At 24.6% G+C, this 18,520-nt stretch overlaps 1 protein-coding gene across 2 annotated transcripts in view; it reads left to right on the top strand.

The window, feature by feature from the left end:
• The window catches only part of LOC129962986 (DNA-dependent protein kinase catalytic subunit-like), a 128,591-nt gene that overhangs the window by 25,842 nt on the left and 84,229 nt on the right, over window positions 1-18,520 (top strand). For both annotated transcript variants that reach the window (XM_056076991.1, XM_056076998.1), the window contains 16 exons: window positions 1,988-2,206; window positions 2,828-2,987; window positions 5,384-5,490; window positions 6,533-6,731; window positions 7,231-7,373; window positions 10,184-10,252; window positions 10,543-10,650; window positions 11,071-11,166; window positions 11,583-11,701; window positions 11,806-11,900; window positions 12,729-12,831; window positions 13,655-13,779; window positions 13,981-14,047; window positions 14,684-14,838; window positions 15,313-15,472; window positions 17,055-17,256. In XM_056076991.1, coding sequence (XP_055932966.1) covers window positions 1,988-2,206; window positions 2,828-2,987; window positions 5,384-5,490; window positions 6,533-6,731; window positions 7,231-7,373; window positions 10,184-10,252; window positions 10,543-10,650; window positions 11,071-11,166; window positions 11,583-11,701; window positions 11,806-11,900; window positions 12,729-12,831; window positions 13,655-13,779; window positions 13,981-14,047; window positions 14,684-14,838; window positions 15,313-15,472; window positions 17,055-17,256 — 2,127 coding nt within the window. The remainder of the gene's footprint in view (window positions 1-1,987; window positions 2,207-2,827; window positions 2,988-5,383; window positions 5,491-6,532; window positions 6,732-7,230; window positions 7,374-10,183; window positions 10,253-10,542; window positions 10,651-11,070; window positions 11,167-11,582; window positions 11,702-11,805; window positions 11,901-12,728; window positions 12,832-13,654; window positions 13,780-13,980; window positions 14,048-14,683; window positions 14,839-15,312; window positions 15,473-17,054; window positions 17,257-18,520) is intronic.

The following is an 18,520-nucleotide window of genomic DNA, read 5'->3' as shown; positions in this document are numbered from 1 at the left end:
TTTCATTGTATTCATTTAGTTATTACAGTATTTGTAAACATCCTGCATTTGCTATAATTTTGTACAAACTGGATTTAGTTATTACAGTATTTGTAAACACCATGCATTTGCTAATATATAATTTTGTACAAACTGGATACTATGCAGCCATGAGTTATAATAAATAGATAAATAACTTATTGAATAAATTAAATATGTGTTGAAAAACAAAACTAAATTGACTAGATTATTAATCCTTTATGTACAGGTATGGTGTATAGAGTGAACCTATAGGTATGTATCATTGTTAAATATTGGTAAATGTAGAAAGCCCGCCAACCCTCTATCCTCTAATTAGCATCTTCTTCCTTTATTTGCTCCAATAGCTCCAATTGAATTTGTAGCTGTTTATTCTGGTTTATCTGGTCGGTCTGTAGCTGTTTATTCTGTTTAGTTTTATCTGGTCGGTCACGTATGTGGCTGCATAAAACACTGTGGGCTCTCCTGTCTCTCTCTGTAAACTTCTGTATGCCAACCTATAATGAGATATTGGAAAATTATCGCACCAGGGAAATATTATTTCATTTTGGAAGAATTAACTTTTTAGATGGCCATTTTTTTAAAAATAAGTGAAGATATAGTAAAAAATTTTGGGGAGGGGGAGGGGATTGAGATTAATTTCAGAAAAGTGATCTATTAAAGGCTTATTAAGTTATTAATTTCTTATATGACTTATCAAGACAAGGGTGTCATGTTTTGAGCTTAGTTTAGGATGGTAGAAAAGATTAATATTGGTATTAATATGGTCTGTAACAGAAATAAAGTAAAGGTTGACATAGTAGACTAACTTGATTCAGGTTTCGCAAAGTCATGCTGTAGAATATGTAAGAAGCTAATGTTGATACTCTATTATCTAAAAGAGCTATATTTTCTCAAGATGTGCTAGTAATAATAGTAAATATATCATGTACTATATATATATTGTGTAAGTAAATTTCTTTCCAGATCATAGACAATTTTTTAAAAGATATAACAATTGTGTTTGAAGTATCAGCCTCAATAATGCTTGCATATGTACAATGCCAGCACTAAAAAATATTTTCAAGCAGAAAAATCTGAGTAGATGTAAATTGCTACCTTACATAAAACACCTGAAAACTAGATCTCAAAATAAAATAAAAATGATAATTGTACAGATCACTTTTTGTGATGGAATTCAAAAAATTGTATCATTATCACTTGTTTAGAATGCCAACAATTTTAGTATAAAGTATATATTAGCACTGTGAAATATACATATAAAACACACAATGAGTCACAGATGAGAAGTAATAAAGATTGAAACAAGAAAATACATATTTTCAATGTAACTTCTAGCATTAGTAAATAATTGATTGTCAGTTTTTGTAGATGAATAAGTTTTAGAATTTTATATTTTATCTGCAATTTTTTTAGTAACCTATTTGATGTTATGTATTTGTTTGATATCCATTGTTGTGAAATTTGAAAGTTATGCAAATATATGTATTTTCTAAACACAATTAGTTTTTTTCAAAAATAAAGAAAAGATTCAGCAACTTGCAATTTGCAATATTTTTTAACGGGAATATACTATGCTAAAATGATATGTTTTTACCTTGAAATAACAGCAACAACAAATTTAGATTTTAGCCCCATTTACTGGGTTTTAAGTGTTTTGTACAATTTGAATAATAAAAATTTGCACATTGCATTGATATTGTTTATCTATTTAACTTTTAATTTTATTATAAAAAAATCAAAATCAATTATTATCAAATTATATGTAGTTAAATAAGTGTGGAGTTGAAAAAATAGTATAATGCATAATGTGTACCAACCTATATTTGCTCCATGAAAGTATTCAGTGCAAAGAAGATTAAATGAGATAAATGATTCCACAACCTAGAGTTTTAAAATGTCTAAATCTGCTTCTGTTTATGTTGTTTTACTTCAGTGAATTTGACATTGTCCTTTTGTCTTTCTCTAGGAATTTCCTCACAGAACTGACATTGCCATTATTAAAACTGATAATATTTCTGAAGAAAAATGGAGAAGTTTCCAGTTATTTTCTAAATTTGTCACTGAAGTTGCTGTTCGACAGCAGCAATTTAAAGATGACTTACTAGCTTCATGTTTAGGAGTCCTTTTGAGTTTACCTATTGAAATAGTTTTACAGCAGATCAATGTTTTAATTCCTTGCCTTGAGGTATTAAAATTTTTCTTTATTTTTATAATGTATTATTATTTTATATTTGTTATTCTAATATTACTTTAACTTGCCATTTATTTCAAATAAAAATTTTTCATCCAATGTGAACTACTTTTTTTGATGGTGATATTTAGATTTTAAAATAAAATGTTCTTAAAATTGTTTGAATTCAGAATTATTTTTTAATTGGAAGCTCATTAATTCTCCTTTCTGGAAGATTTTAAATTATTTAATTTTTATTCATATTGTAAATATTTGGTTTCTTTCTGTCTTAAGGCAAATAATATTATTCTAAAATCTATATGTTTACCTGCCATTGTTTTTCATTTTTATATGATTGTAAATAAATTTAATTAATGGGTAAGAATTTTTTGTCTTAAATTATTCTTCTAAAAGTTATATATACACATTTCATTTTATTGCATCAACATTAAGATTATTAATAATCTTTCAAGTGCTTGCAGAAAACACTTATTAAAATCTATTGTGAAATATTGATATATCAATATGAATAATATGCTAAATATAAGATATATCAATGTGAATAATATGTATTTATAACATGCTTAATAATTACAGTTTCTTGAAATACTGAAGTATTTGAATTTATTTTTTTAGAGTGCTTTGAAGCTTGGTGTCAGTTATTTACCTCTAGCAATGGCAGCTGTTTCTGCTTTAGAAAGATGGTCAGATAACATTCCATTAGATATTATGAAACCTCACTTTTCACGGCTACTACCATATTTGAATTACTATTTATTAGCATCTACCATTCAAGGTGATATTTTTCTTTAGTAATCAAAACCTGATTATACTGTTTAAATATATAAAATTAATTAGGTTTGCATTTGGTCCTGGAAGGCTTAAACTACACATGGCGCTACTATAGAAACAAGAGGCGCTCCCCTTCATGCTTAAATTGGCTGTCTTCGAACAGCGGACTTGTCCATGGCAAGTGCCATAAGAAACAACAACAACAAATATATAAAATAAAAAAAAAATCTGTTGAACATGTTCAATAATTATTTCTTGAATGTTTAATACTTCTCAAATCATTATAAAAAAGTGCTATAAATTAATTTGTGAAATAATTCTTACTTTATATAATTGATATTTTATTAATTTTAAATTTTTTTTAATCAAAACATAAAGCCTGTAAAAAAGGTATTCTACATTTCTTTGTTTGAATTTTCATTAAGTTTATGAACTGAAATTTGTTTATTGTTATCACAAATAATATTCTTGACTTTAAATTTTTTTCATTAGTACAGAATTGTATCAAATAATATAGATTGATATTTGAAAAAGAAATGAAATATTGTGAAACAATACATAAGCAAGAATAAAAATGTGTGCCTAATAAAAGTGAAAAGAAAATTGTTTTTATGAATAAAAACTTTTCATTCTTTGAATGTGTGAACACAATTCATGTAATCTATAAATCTAGTTTTCTTAAATTTAAATAAAGAACCTGACCTGATGACTATGTTACTTGATCATCATAGACTCTTCGTTAATATTCAATTTTGTAGATTAATATATTGAAGATTTCAGTCCTGATGCTAGTTAAGGTCTCTCATATAAATAAAGTGAACCTGTTAAATTTTGTATCTGATAATTTGATAGATAATAAAGCATCCTCATGTTGCCCTGTAATATTTTTTTAAAAATTACAGTTTTATCATATGTTTATTTAATAAACCAAATGAATTTTTGAAAAATGAAAATTTGAAAATATTATGTGAAAGAATAATTTCAAATTTCTAATCTCTTGTTAGAATTAGAATGATCGCTTATGGTTACTCTATTTTTATAATTTTTTTGTTTATTTATTCTGAATGGAAATATTATTTAATAAGCATAATGTATATCAAAACTTAGAAGTGTTATTTAGGTTTCTATGTAATTACTACATATTACTTTTGATTTGATGTTGTTTAGTATTATCTCATAATGAAAATAATTAAGGGATGCTGAAAAAAAAAAGTGAAAAATGATCTAGTACTCGATAATTAAAGAAAAAGCTATTTAGAATTCCTATTATTTTCAGCAAATATTTTTTAAAAAATACAATAATAATTCTTAGGTTTTTCACATTACATATTTGTAATATCTTTTCATTAAATTACTTGGTCTAGATGAAATAATATGACTCAACCACTTAACAATAGTTGCTTAATTTATTCTGATCATTTTTATAATATACCAAATGACAATGGAATAATTTCATATGATTCAATAATTGTACATACTTTTTTTTTCTTTTGCCCTCTTTTCAATTTCGACTATATATGCAATCTGTCTTCTATATATCAAACTTGAAAATTATTTAATGTATAGAAATTTCTTTGAATGTATATATCAGTTGCAAATTTTTATTATTAAACACGACTATGCAGAATTAATTTTTTAGGATTAAAGAAACCTTAGAAAAACTAAACTGTCAAAGAAATTTATTTAAGAAAAAGAATATTCATATCAAAATTAGAACTATTTTGTTATTTTTATTTAGACAAAGCAGTTTCTAATATCTTTTTGAACATATTTTTTTATTTGAGGTTGTTTCAAAATAGTATTTGCTTTTCTTCAGAGGGGCAAAACATTTAATTAGGAGTATTAGAAATCAATATTACGACAGATCGATTGTAATGTTTCCTTGGTAGTTTTTCAGTTATTTCATTTCACTATCTTCATCCTCCTTGGAGTAATCTTGTTCGCAAAATGCATCCAGTATAATTGGAATAATGAGTTACAATTAAATTCTTGCCTGTGTGTATAATTTGTTGAGATTCAAAGGGCATTCATTTAGTGTGGGTGTTTATTCTGCTTATTATTTTTTTTTTTCATTTTATTGAAGTTTTTTTTTTTCTTCAATATATAGAGAAATTTTTAAAAACGAAAATATGATGTATAGAGATTTTTGTTGTATAGAAATAGTAGACATTCAGGTTCTCATAAGCATTATACTTTCTTTATGAGCTGAAAATGTTTTTTTTTTTTCATTGGACTGAAAATGCAGATTTTGAGGACCTGAATTTACAGTGGTTAGAAATATTTTATGGTTATTAATTAATTGATATGTTGATGAAGGCAACTGATGTATTGATTTTAGATTTTTAGCTACTGTGCAATATCTTTGATGAATATGAAAATGATAAATATATTTTTTTACAGATGATATTTTAGCATTGAATGCAAAAATAAAAAAGAGTAATTTAAAAGCAGCTCATAAAATGTCAACTAAATCTGCGAAAAGATCTAATCAGAGTGCTCTGGATGTGGTAAGATTTTTTTAAGCTTTAGAATATTTCATTATGTGCATTATTATCAGTTGATTCATTTTTTATGGAAACTATTCCTATATTTTCATATTGTTAATTTTTAAGTTTTGTCATAGGAATAGGTAGTCCAGTATTGGTTAAAAAAAAAGAGAAGTAAATGAACAATTTTGTAATTGATGAGAGATCTATATTTTTACGATTGCAAATTCTCTTCACAGTTTTCTGTTTTTATACGTTATGCTAGTACTTGTGGAAGTATTTTTCTTTTTTCTCTTCCATCTTTACTGACATGTAATTAACATTTTTCAGCTCTTAATTTTTTTTTTTTTTTGTTTATCTTTGTCCTTAACATCAAGAAATTTCAGATTTTAATTCACAGAAATATGTTATCACATTTTTGTATTCTATTTAATGTAATTTACTATTTAATTTTTTCCTTTTGCATATTTATTTAGGTAAATTTTAGTCATTATTCTAAATTTACATTCCTAAATATTAAACATAAACCAAATATTTTGATATAATGAGATAAGATGTCACTTAAAGTATTGATTTTGAAATTCAAAAGTTGGCATACATTAGAATTAGTTAATTATATATATTGATTCAAATTGAATAGATATTAAAAGTAATGCCTATTTATTATCTATCCGTGGTGAGTTGTAACTGATCCAAATTATATTCTTCTTAATTTAAAGAATAATTTCATTTTGAACTGTTTGGTATTCTTATGTGTAGCACAATTATTTTTTATTATTTGTTTTTCTACTAAATTTCAGCTTATTTTAATATATAGAACTTCAGAATTCACCTGATAACATTAGTGTAATCAAATCTTAAATATTTCCCCTCAAATCCCATCATTGATAATTTTAAAATCAATAGTACTTTTAAAATGGTGACATACAATTTTTACTGTGGAAAAATTATTTTCAAATAGCAAATACACTGACTTTAATATTTAAAATAAGAATTTGTTTATCTTTTTGCAATTTTTTTTATTTGCAAAATGGTATTTGATTACTTTATTGATATATCCAAGGTTCTTGAAGATCCAGCACTTTTGAAGATTCAGCAGAGAATTGTTAATTTCCTTGGGAGACTTGGTGAACATAATGTTGCTTTACTTGAAAATGCTTATGAGAAACTTGATGAAGTTGCTATAGCTTGGGATTCCCATTGCAGAAACCATTTAAAATATTCTGTGCCTTTTCAAGATATGAAGCCCGACATATATTTTGGTATAGTTTTATTTAATTGATAAATGTTGCAAATGTATTAATTATTGCAGGACCCTACATTTTTATGATCTTTCAAGATTAAATATGCTTTTCATTTTGATTTGACCTGAACCCAAAATGGTTTTCTTTTGGATGCACTTCATTTCATCTTTTATACTAAATACTTCTTTAAAGATTCAGAGAAAGAAAAATTTTCAAACTGAAACAGAGAGAGTAAAATACATTAATATATATAATATATATATTCTTTTGTATATTTTCCTTCATATCCTCCAGAAAAACATATAAAATTTATAATATTTCACAATTTCAAAAAAGTTTGTGCAATTTTATTGAAATAAAGATATTACCTTTCTATAACATTGATAATTGCTATTTTAATTGATGGAATGCATGCCATTAAAACCTCAAATGTGTAGAGTTGTTTTGCATGAATATTCATTTTGACATGTTAATGCATCCTTTTAGTAAATATTGTGGATTTTGTGCATTTTTTTAGATGACTTTCTGCCTCGCATAATGGAAATTGCTATCAAATCAAGTGTCCGTCAAGCAAAAGTTGCTGCTTGTGAAGCTTTACACTCATTGGTGCTTTTTATGATTGGCCGTGGAAGTCTTTTACCTGATGATCTTCAAACAAAAGTATTCCAACTTTTTTATTTTTCCACTGAAAATTAACAATTTTACTATGCAACATAATTTCATCTTTGTATTATTTTAGTAACAGTTAACATGTATAGATGCTTTTGTTGACATATTGATTTGTCAGGAATGTTGCTTGTTTTGGTTTAATCTTTGTAAATACATGACTTACCTCAGACAAAGTATTACCTCAAACAAAGTAAAAACGTTTCTGATTACCTCAAACAAAGTAAAAACGTTTCTGATTACCTCAAACAAAGTATTTTTGGCATTAAATGATAAAATTAAAGCTATGTTATTTTAACAAGCTTGTACTTGTTCTGTTTATCGCATAAATAAACTTATTTAATAGAGTCAAGTCCCAAAATATTCCCAGTGCCATTAAAAACTTTATTGTTTATCTATCTCCTGTAGTTCCAGTTTCTTATTCATCATATAAACTGCTCATATAATATTCAGAATCCTTCTCTTTTAGCTTTCAACAATATAAAAAAAAATCAAGCGATTAAATATTTGATGAAACAATGAAAATGATTTGCATTTCATTATTATAATAAAAATTAATACAGATTTATGCACATAAAATAAAAAAAAAACATTCTCAAAATTCAGAAAAAATCTGCACAAAATAAATTTTGTATAATTGAAAAGACTATTATTTGGATTTTAAATTGGTGTATAAATTCTTTTTTGTGCAATAATATTTTAGGAACCTTTTTTCAAATCCAAAATATTCATCAGAAAACACTAGAAATATCGTTTAATTTTTAATTAACTAAATTTCTGATTAAAATTTTAAAGAAATTACTTAAATTTACATATTTTTAACCTCCAAGGTACATTTATGACAAAGTTGGTAGTTCTTGATCAACTGATGTGACCAATAGATAATTAACAGATATACATAACATCTCTCCATGCCCTTATGCCCATAATCACTACAGTCACTGAACAACTGAATAAGTGAACTGTCAAAGAGGTGCAGATTTTTCTTTGTTATTAGTAGATAATATGTAAATGCTTGGAAAGAGGCCAGTGTTTCAATCTTTATTATTTTCTGAAAAGCTGACTTCTAGCTTAAATTTAACTTAAAAGTTTAAGCTATCCTGAATCATTAGATTATTTTTCAACTGCAATATCAAATGTAACTGTAAAGAACCACAATTTATGACGTGTGGTCCTTTGCAGTTACATTTGATATTGCAGTGATAAGTTTATAAGTTTCCAAAATGAGATTAAGTTTTTATTAGATTTATAATTCAATTTGAAAAAAATGGTTGAATTTATATTCAACTGATATGTTCAAAATACCAAGCACATGTGGAATGGAAATAAATTTTCAAGTCCTACATTTAATTGAAAAATGTTTAACCATCTATTTAAATAAATTTCATCTTGTATATAAGTGAGTAATGTAAGTTCCAGTAGCATGGCTGGAGTGATTTCGATGAGTTTGGTATGCATTTGTTCTTCTTTTAATGACTAAAAACACTGTTGGAGCAAACTCAATTTTTTAATTTTTTAAATTTAATTTTTTAAAAGAAGATAAGTTAATCATTTAAAAACACATGACAAACTTATGGATTGGCATGGTATTTGATTCCCATGTTTCAATCTGTAAAGCTAAAAATATAAAGAAGTTGAATCTTCAGTAATCAATCCCAGTGGATAATTATTTCTTCTTTCCATTCTTTTTGGGTAAAGTGGAGCTGAACTATTTATATGCCTATTACAAATAACTGCTTGACATCACATTGAATTTTCATATTTTATAGTATCCAACTAAAAATATGTTGGGCTGATCAAAGTTTATTTGTGACAAATATCCAAAACCAAATATATATATTTGTGTGAAAAAGAAGTAGTAGATTTTATCAAACTACCTATTTATTCATCACAGTGAGTATTAGCTCTTAAGGCATTGTTGTATAAACAATTACTTATATTTTTAAGTTTTGATGAATCAATACATGCTGAAATTAGTGTTATTTATGTATTTCAGAACCTTGAAGTAAGTATGCATTGAGCTTTTGGAATCAAAAGTAATCGAATTTACAAGAAAAAATTTATGATTTTCAAATTTTGTATTTAAATTTTAAAATGATTTTATGTTAAAAAGATATATTTCTTTGATAATCATAATTTTTTTAAAGTGAAATAAACATAAAAATGAACTTAATATATATATTTTATACTTAATCTTTACTAATTTTACTGATATTATGTGAAATCAATGTTTGTTTTATTAATGGCTAAAATTTGTTGCAGGAAATATCATTTTTTAATCAGTTCTCAATAGATTTTTTTTTCATGCTGATGAAGTATCTTAGGAAGGATTTAGTTGTTCTTTGTATATCTATCCATCTGAAGTTTAGATCTTTTAAAATTAGAAATTGAATTTGCTATTAAACTTTCTTTAAAAGATTTTTAAAAAAATATTTTAATAATTTTTCTATTTTTTGCATTTTTTCCTCAGATATTTTTTCAGTTATTCACTTCAGTCTGAAATGTTATTTATTAATAAAGTATTTTACTCTGGCCTTGGGAAGCTAGAACTGTATCAAACTCCGCTTTGTGTAAATTTCATTTTCTGGGAGGCTTCAGGCTGAATTTGTGTTCTGAGCACTATAAAATGTAGTTATAATTTAAAGATGCTGATTCTCAGCTTTTTCCAAATCTTTTTATATTTTTTTCCTTTGAAATATTTTAGAAATTCATACAATATTATAGATGATATCTTTAAATTCATTTATCTTTGTAATTAACTCTTAAAATTTAATATGTAATAAATTCTTTTCTTTTCCCCCCAGTATTCTATGGAAGCTTTATATAAGAAATTATTTCCAGGATTATTAGAACTGGCATGTGATGTTGAGCAGGTATTTGAATGTTTTAATTTTCTAACAAAAAACTGATTTTTTAATAATATCAAGTGACATATACTTATTCTATGAAATGCTAATTTCATGTCTGGGATTAATTTCTTTTTTAATTTATAATTCTTTATCAATTTTATTATTAAAATATGATTAAAAGAGTTTAATGCTTAATCACAAAAATAAGTGAAAAATTTAAATTATTTTATTGATTTTATAATGAAATAAATTTAGTGCTAAAAATTGCATTAATGCATAATGAATTTAATATATGTATATATATGTATTTGCAGGTTACCAAGCAACTTTTCCAGCCTTTAATATTTCAAATTATTCATTGGTTCACATGTAATAGAGTTTCTAAAACCCCAGAAACATCTGTCATTTTGCTATGCTTATGGGTAAGCTATGGTTATGTAAATTTAAAATAAATTTATTTAAAAATCTTATTAATATGTAAATTTGCTGTTTATGGGTAAGCTATGGTTATGTAAATTTAAAATAAATTTATTTAAAAATCTTATTAATATTTAAATTTGCTGTTTATGGGTAAGCTATTGTTATGTAAATAAATTCTTCGAATTTAAATTAAATGATATCATTTTCTAATTATATATTAAATATGTAATTTTGATGTTGAAATTGAATCTAACAGCCTTGGATGAATTTTTCCTTATTTAAAATAATTCACTTTAAATTTGCATTTTTTTCTATATATACAGTTTTAAAGTTACCCTTTTCTATGTTTTCTAAAATAAACTAATAATGACCCATTTATTATTACACATTTTATTAATAATGTGTGACCTCTCTATTTTTAGGATGGTGTTACTAATAACCAGAATGCTGCTCTTCGTGATTTCAGTGCTCTATGTTTGAGAGAGTTCTTTTTATGGTCTATTAAGCAATCACCTGCAGTAAGTTTAATTTAAGTATTTTGTGTTGTACAAAATACTTAACTTTTGTTAATACAAAAGTTAAGTTTAGTTTGTTAATACAAAAGTTATTGAGAATCAATGAATTAAATTTTGTGGAATATACAGTTTGTTGATGAAAGTGAATATGCTTAGAAGATTGAATACTTATTTTATATTTATAAATTAACAGACTAAAATAATAACTATTTTTGTTGTTATTAATTCCTGAAATATGTGTATTTAAAATGATTTTTTTTTTTGCTTTATTTATTTCATTTTTTAAAACCATGATTATTTGTAAAACATTTTCAATTCTGAAGTAGATTTTCTAAATCGTAGCATTTTTTACTTCCAAATAATTGTTAGTATTTTTTAATCTGGTTTAAAAGTAGTAGCTAATATAAATATTTTTTTAGGCGAAGCAAAAGCAAACAGAAAATCTTTTGAACAAATTACATAGTTTCTCTCTTCATCCAAATGCTTTCAAAAGAATTGGAGCTGCCCTGACTTTTAACAATATTTATAGAATTTTCAGGTATGATATTTCTCATATTAATAAAAATTGCACTTCTGTGTAATTATAGATATTATAATTTTTCAATAATCTCTGAAGTACTGATTTTGTATATTTTATTTTAGAGAACAGGAATCATTAGTAAAAAGGTTTACAATTCAACTCCTTGTTCAGTTTGTTGACAGTCTTGCTATTGCACATTCAGATAATGCATCACTTGGTAATATATATATTTTTTTTACTCATTCCAATATAATTATATCCTCTAACTATACTCAATAAAGATAAATGTGTATGTGCATATATATATATATATATATATATATATATATATATATATATATATATATATATATATATATATATATATATATATATATATATATATTGGTGCTCTACAGGTCTGTTTAACCTAATGTTAACAAACTTGATTCTAATACATTTTTAAGAGTGACCAATCATTATTTTTGTAATGAAAGTATTATTTTATAAAGGTAACTGTAATCCTTGTAGAGGCAAAAAAAGCACTTTATTTTTATTTATTCCTGAGTAATTTAATTTTTTAAAATTTTTACTTTCTAAAAAAATGTTATTGATGATGCTTTTCTGTTTCAATATATATTTATTGTGTTTAGAATGCTCTACATTTCCAAGCTTATTCTGTTGTGTGAATAATGTATGATACAACTGTCTGTCAGTCAATTTTCTATTCAATTTTCCGTTAGAAATATTATTTTGTGAACAATTTTCTTTTTTTCTTTTTTATCATTTCATTTCAGTTAATTTAAGCATTTAAACTATATTAATGAAACAATACATTATTTTAATTTATATTTGTTTATCTAATGTAGATATATTCTTATTCTCTAGAGCATATCCATACAAAGTATAAATTTAGATACTCTATTCATTACTCAATTTTTTTTTATAAATAATATTTATAATATTGACACAGCATATAACTGCATTGATTGATACATTTTAAAGTAATAATATTTAAAGTAAATATTATTATTATTTTTTTAATTTCATGTTTGATTTTTTAAAGGTACACAGAAACAATGTATTATTGCCTTAGACCATATCCAAAGGGTTATTGCTACCAAGCAAAAAGTGTTCCTGAAAGCTGAGGAATCTCGAAAAAGACCTGAGTGAGTATTTTGTGTATTAAAGTAAATAGAAAAAATTCGCAAAATTCTCTTATATCTGTATTCTTAAAATTCAGTTCTTATTAGATTTATAATTTAAAAAAATTGTTTGTAAAAAAGTGTTTTTAATTTATTATTATGAGCAAAAAAATCTTTTGATATTAAATGGCACAGAATATTTGGGGAAATACATAAATGTATTAGAAGTATTTTGCAAATTCTAGACATTTGTGATACAGTAATTGACATTATTGTTTGAAAGATCTGGATTTATTTGTGTAGGATTGCTATTTTTAACCAAATGCTGTTAAATAAAAGAAATTGTAATGCTTCTGTTAGCATATTACAAAATTATGATATAGCTTCTCATTTCTACTATTATTAAACTGTTTTTCCTTTATGTGTACTTATTATGATATTTTCTTGTCAAAAATTTCTAGTAACATTTCTATTTCTTGTATTCTTTCTTCTATGCTTTATTGTTTGTTGGATTTGAGCGTTATTGCACCGATTATATATTGGTTTACTAAATGAAGTTTACTGTGACAATAATATGTTAAATATAATTGTTAACCTTTTTTTTCAGAATATTTAATAATTGCATTCATTAATTTAGTCATTAAATTTTATCGTTTATTAATAATAATTATCATCATGTCTATGATGAGATATTGTTATTTTTCACATTTTTGGAAAAGTCTAATGTTTTTTTTTGTTGCATTTTCTGATATGGGTAAAATTTTAATAAAAGGCAATAAAAAATATAAACTATTATAGTATTTGTTAATAAAATGTTTAAATATTAATTATGCTTTCCATTTTTAAGATGCCTTGAAGAAGCTACTCTGCAGTGTGCTGTGTTATGGCTGTTAAAACAGTGTGGCTGTATTCAAATTGAATGCAGGCACAAATGCATGGAGATGGTTGAAAAATTAGCACCTTTCATTCCAGGTATTTTTTTTTTGAATATTTGAAATATCTAAAACTATTATATAGAAATATGTGCCTTTTTAAGTATGAATTAAAAAAAAATGAGACATGACTTGCATTATTGGATGAAATAAATAATATGAAATATATCACTCCTTTAGTGAATAAATGATTATTTGTTTCTTAACCTGTAATTGCAATTAAATTTCTTTTAAACTATAGATTACAAAACTGCCTCTTCATATTTGTTGGCTTACAATAATCTAGGCTTGAATATCTTTGAAGATGTGTAAGTATTTTTTATCATCAGTATTTATTAGCTCAATATTTGAAATGAAAGATTTAACTTTTTTTCTTTTTTATTATCTGTCGTAGTTTTGACATAATTAAAAATGAATAGCTCTAAAATATTAGATTAGTTTTATGAAAAAAAAATATGGGAAATTTTTTTTTGTATTAATTCTTTTAAATTGCACTGTTCATTTATCATTTTTATACTATGTTTTTTTTTATATTTTACTAACATTGCTGTAAATTTTGAGAGAAAAATATCTGATAAGAATTTAATTTATTTATAGTGACATTTCATTGTAAGTCATTCTTGCAACAAACTAAGAATTCTTTTTTTCGAACTGTTGATTCTAACAAAAAAGTTTTCGATGTACAAATTACTTTTTTGTGTAAATGAAATGCAAGTAAATGCCACTAGAATATTTCAGATTAATCGAAATAAACAGAGATCAAAGCCATGTAATTTCCTATGTTCTTAAATTGAAATATGAAATTTACCTTTGTAAATTGCAAACTTAGCTGTGCATCTTCATTTCAAGCTTAAAATTTTAAAATGGTTTTTGATGCTATGTAATGTATGAGTACATATGTAAATAAAATATGTGGTAATGCTAGAAATACTTTTTTTTTTCAGATTTGAAAATGTTTTGAAAATTTTTTCTAATTCTGGTTTGCATAATCAGATGACATTCAAATCCATATGCATATGGCTGGAAGCTCTTCAAACGTCTATGGACTGTTACCAGTGGGCATTCTCTAAGCAATTTTTACTGCAAAATGAATTGCACGGTGATTAGTATTTATTATTGTTGTTCATTGTTGATTTTCAATATTATTTAATAATTTAAATCAATTTAGAATAAACAAAAATTTTGTTTAATATTATTTACTATTTAAATCTGCTTTTTATTAATGTTAAAAAAGACATTATGTTTTAATAGTAAAATATTACTAGTAAGATAACAAGTAAAATAAACAATATAATTTTTTTGATTAGATAGAAACTGCATAGTTTATTCTTTATTGTTTTGTTTTCAAAAATTGCTTAATAGCAAGTTTATTAAGTTTTGTGAGATTTCTAGTGTTTCAATTCAATTTAAAATTTTTGATTTTACTGATTTTAGAATTATTCTTATAGTGGTAGAGATAATTTTAATATATAATTTAATAATTTAATGATATTACTTTTTAATGGATTAATCAAAATTGCATGTTTTAATTAATAATGTGATTAATGATTATAATAATTTTGCATTTTTTAAGGTGAAAAATATTCATCCATGCTTTCGTCTGTAAAAATCTACAAATTTATTGAATATTATATTGAAAACATTGTTAAAGAATCTTTGCCATCTTTCATGAGCCGATCAGAACAAAATCAATCTGAGTTATTTACTCCTGAAGAAATATTCAAGTTTAACAAGTAAATATCTTAAAATATCTTATTTTTATTATTAATTCTTTGTATGTCTTATTTACTGGATTATTATGGAAATAATTATTGATTGCTCTTAGTCTTTATTTGATGTGCTTTCTATGTGTAATTTCCAAGTTTCCCAACATTGCTTGTTAAGAGCAATATGTTCTGTGATAATAATAAGAGTAGTAATTAAACTTTACATCAAAATGTGTGAATTAGTTTTTTTTTTAAATTGGAATATAAACATCCTTTAAAATGAGCTATTATTAGACACTATTACTTCCCCTGTCCCATGCAAAATTTTTATTTAAGAAGTTGATACGAAATTTAATGACTTTCATAAAATTCATGCTGTCTATTTTTTTTTACCCAAACAATTGATTGTGCTTCTGTCCCATGCAAAATTTTTATTTAAGAAGTTGATAAGAAATTTAATGACTTTCATAAAATTCATGCTGTCAATTTTTTTTTACCCAAACAATTGATTGTGCTTCAAAAAATGAATATGAAGTTATAAAGATGTATTTGAATAAATTTAGATATGCGTAGCAATGATAGAATTGCTTACTTTATATAACTCTACTTTTCTTACAACAGACCTACCTGCAATAATTTTTTTTTTATCTTGAACATTTTAAGATAAATATTTTAACAAGAATTCCTTCATTTCAGTTATTAAGTATCCAACTAGGTTGTAAAGATGATTTTTCCAGAAAATTTTGAAATTTTTTTATAATTTGTAAATAAAGTCTAAACTTTGTAGATTCTAAAACAGACTTTATTTTTAATATATATGAAATAGAAGTTTAGATACTGTAGTTTCAATAATACACGACAAATAAAAAGGAAATCAGAAGCACTGATATTTTTAACCGAAAATGAGTGATTTATTTTATTTTTACCATAAATTTCTCCAAAATAATCTTTGATATATTTATTTAACTCTCTACCTACGTTTTGTTTTTGGCATTTGTGTTAAAAAAAGCAAGAAAACTACATTTGTTTCCAGCACATTTGGATGAAAATCATTTCAATAAAATTTCATGAAATTTGGTATGAATGTATCCAACATTTTTAAGGATTGATAAACCACAGATTTTAAAGTAGCTTCATTTTGACAAGTTTTACAGACACTTTAAGCTTAAAACATAGGCAAATTTTAACAAAAAATCATTAATGGTAGGTTCAAATGGTCTTAAAATTTTTATTTATTAAAATAATTTTTATCTTATGATCTGTTACATTTTATATAGTTTGAGCTATATATATTTTGAAATAAAAATTAAATATTTACATTATTTTTTTTTTTACTTACTCAGTTTTTCCTAACATTGAAAATTTTGCTAAATTTTCATTAAATAAGCCATTTTTTTTTCAAAAACTAAAGGCAATGAGTGTATTTTTTCCCCTTCTAATAGAGATCATTCAAATCTATTTTAGCTATTGAGTACAATAAAAAATGTTTATGTATAATTTTTTTGAAAGTTCATCTCTGAACCTAGTCGGATATCTTAAAATTTATTGTACCATTTGTTCTTTTTTGTCATTACCTTATTAATGTTATTTTTTATTTTCTTTGTAATAGGTTAAAATGTACTGTTCTGGTTCGTCTTTTCACATTTGTTATGTCTGTATTTAAACCTGATGCAAAATGGTTTAATGAGCAATTTGTTAAAACTTTATGGAATTCAAGTTTATGGGAGATCATTGTACTTTCTGCTGTCGATCCTTCATCACTTGGATTTGATGTAACAGACCCAGAAGTAGCTTTAAAGCTACCTTTAGAAGTTAGTATCTTGCTTTTATATTTCTTTTATTATATTTTGCTAGATAATATAATATAGATTTTTAATTTTTAAATTGTGTTTTTTCTTTTAAATTTTCCTTAGTTTAGTGGGATATTATTAATCTGGAACACTGAAAATAATGATCCCTTTTCAAAAGAATATAACAATTATTAGCGTTTTATTGTTTAAGAAAAGGAATTTTGCCTTATAAAATTAATTGTGAAGTAAAGGGAACAGGTGTGAAATTGCCTTCAATATGTCAGAATTTCAGAGCATTTGAGGAGACCACTTTGGGAGTTAAAAATAGAAAACTAGCATTTTTAAACAATGAATTTTATTGATGAATGTACTGTCGCATTTTAATAACAGGAACTTGTCTAATGAAGGAGATATTCTTCTCAATCATTAAATTGTCCATTTAAAATATATTTTTGATTTACTTGTTATGTCTGAATCCTGTTGTGCTTGTTCTCATTAAAATGTAAATAAATTTTTATTTTTTAAAATAATTTTTGTTTTTTTACTTTTTTATGTGTTGCTTAATTCGTTGGTTGCAGGATAATGTTTCTTATTTCAGTTACAATACATATTTTTAAAAAGCATCCTAAGAAATATGAGTAAACAAAAAAAATATTAGAAAATCTTTTATGAACTATGTTCATATTTAGATATGTTGTTAATTCTGCTTTATAGGTAGAGTGTCTAGCATCATGAAAAGTCCAGAAATTTAGAATCCATTTTTAAGTAGTTTAAAAATGCCTAGTTTTGTAAGAAAAATTCCCCTAAAAATTTCTTAATGTTATAGAGAGGGGCAAACAAAACAATCTTTTACTTTTTTTTTTCTTCTTCAGATGTTGATTATTATAAATCAAAAGTGTTTGTTTACTGAATGTTTCAAGAAAGAAAACAATGAAAGAAAAAAATTAGAGAAGGAATCCAAGGTTTCATATTTTCAGGGGTATCTACATATAGAAGTATATTCACTTGGCACAGTTGTGTTGGGCTCGGCTACTCCAAGTTGATACATGGTCTTGTTTTTATTCCTTCTTTCTTCAACATTGGGTTACAGCCATATATTGAAATACTGGAATGATCATCTTGAAGGGGCAGTGCGAAATATGGATTTGTTTTGATTGATAGACCAATGCAGAAATTAAACCACTGAAGTGGGGAACATGAAATTTGACAGGAAGTTGCTACCTACTTGGGGATTAGAGGCTCATTAAGAAAGAATTTTGCAAAATTTTAACTAAAAGTTTAATTT

The sequence above is a fragment of the Argiope bruennichi genome, chromosome 1 (genome assembly GCF_947563725.1).
Source record: "Argiope bruennichi chromosome 1, qqArgBrue1.1, whole genome shotgun sequence".
Classification (NCBI taxonomy): Eukaryota; Metazoa; Arthropoda; class Arachnida; order Araneae; family Araneidae; genus Argiope; species Argiope bruennichi.
The sequence above is the reverse complement of the archived record's forward strand: the minus strand, read 5'-3'. Positions and strand labels throughout refer to the sequence as shown.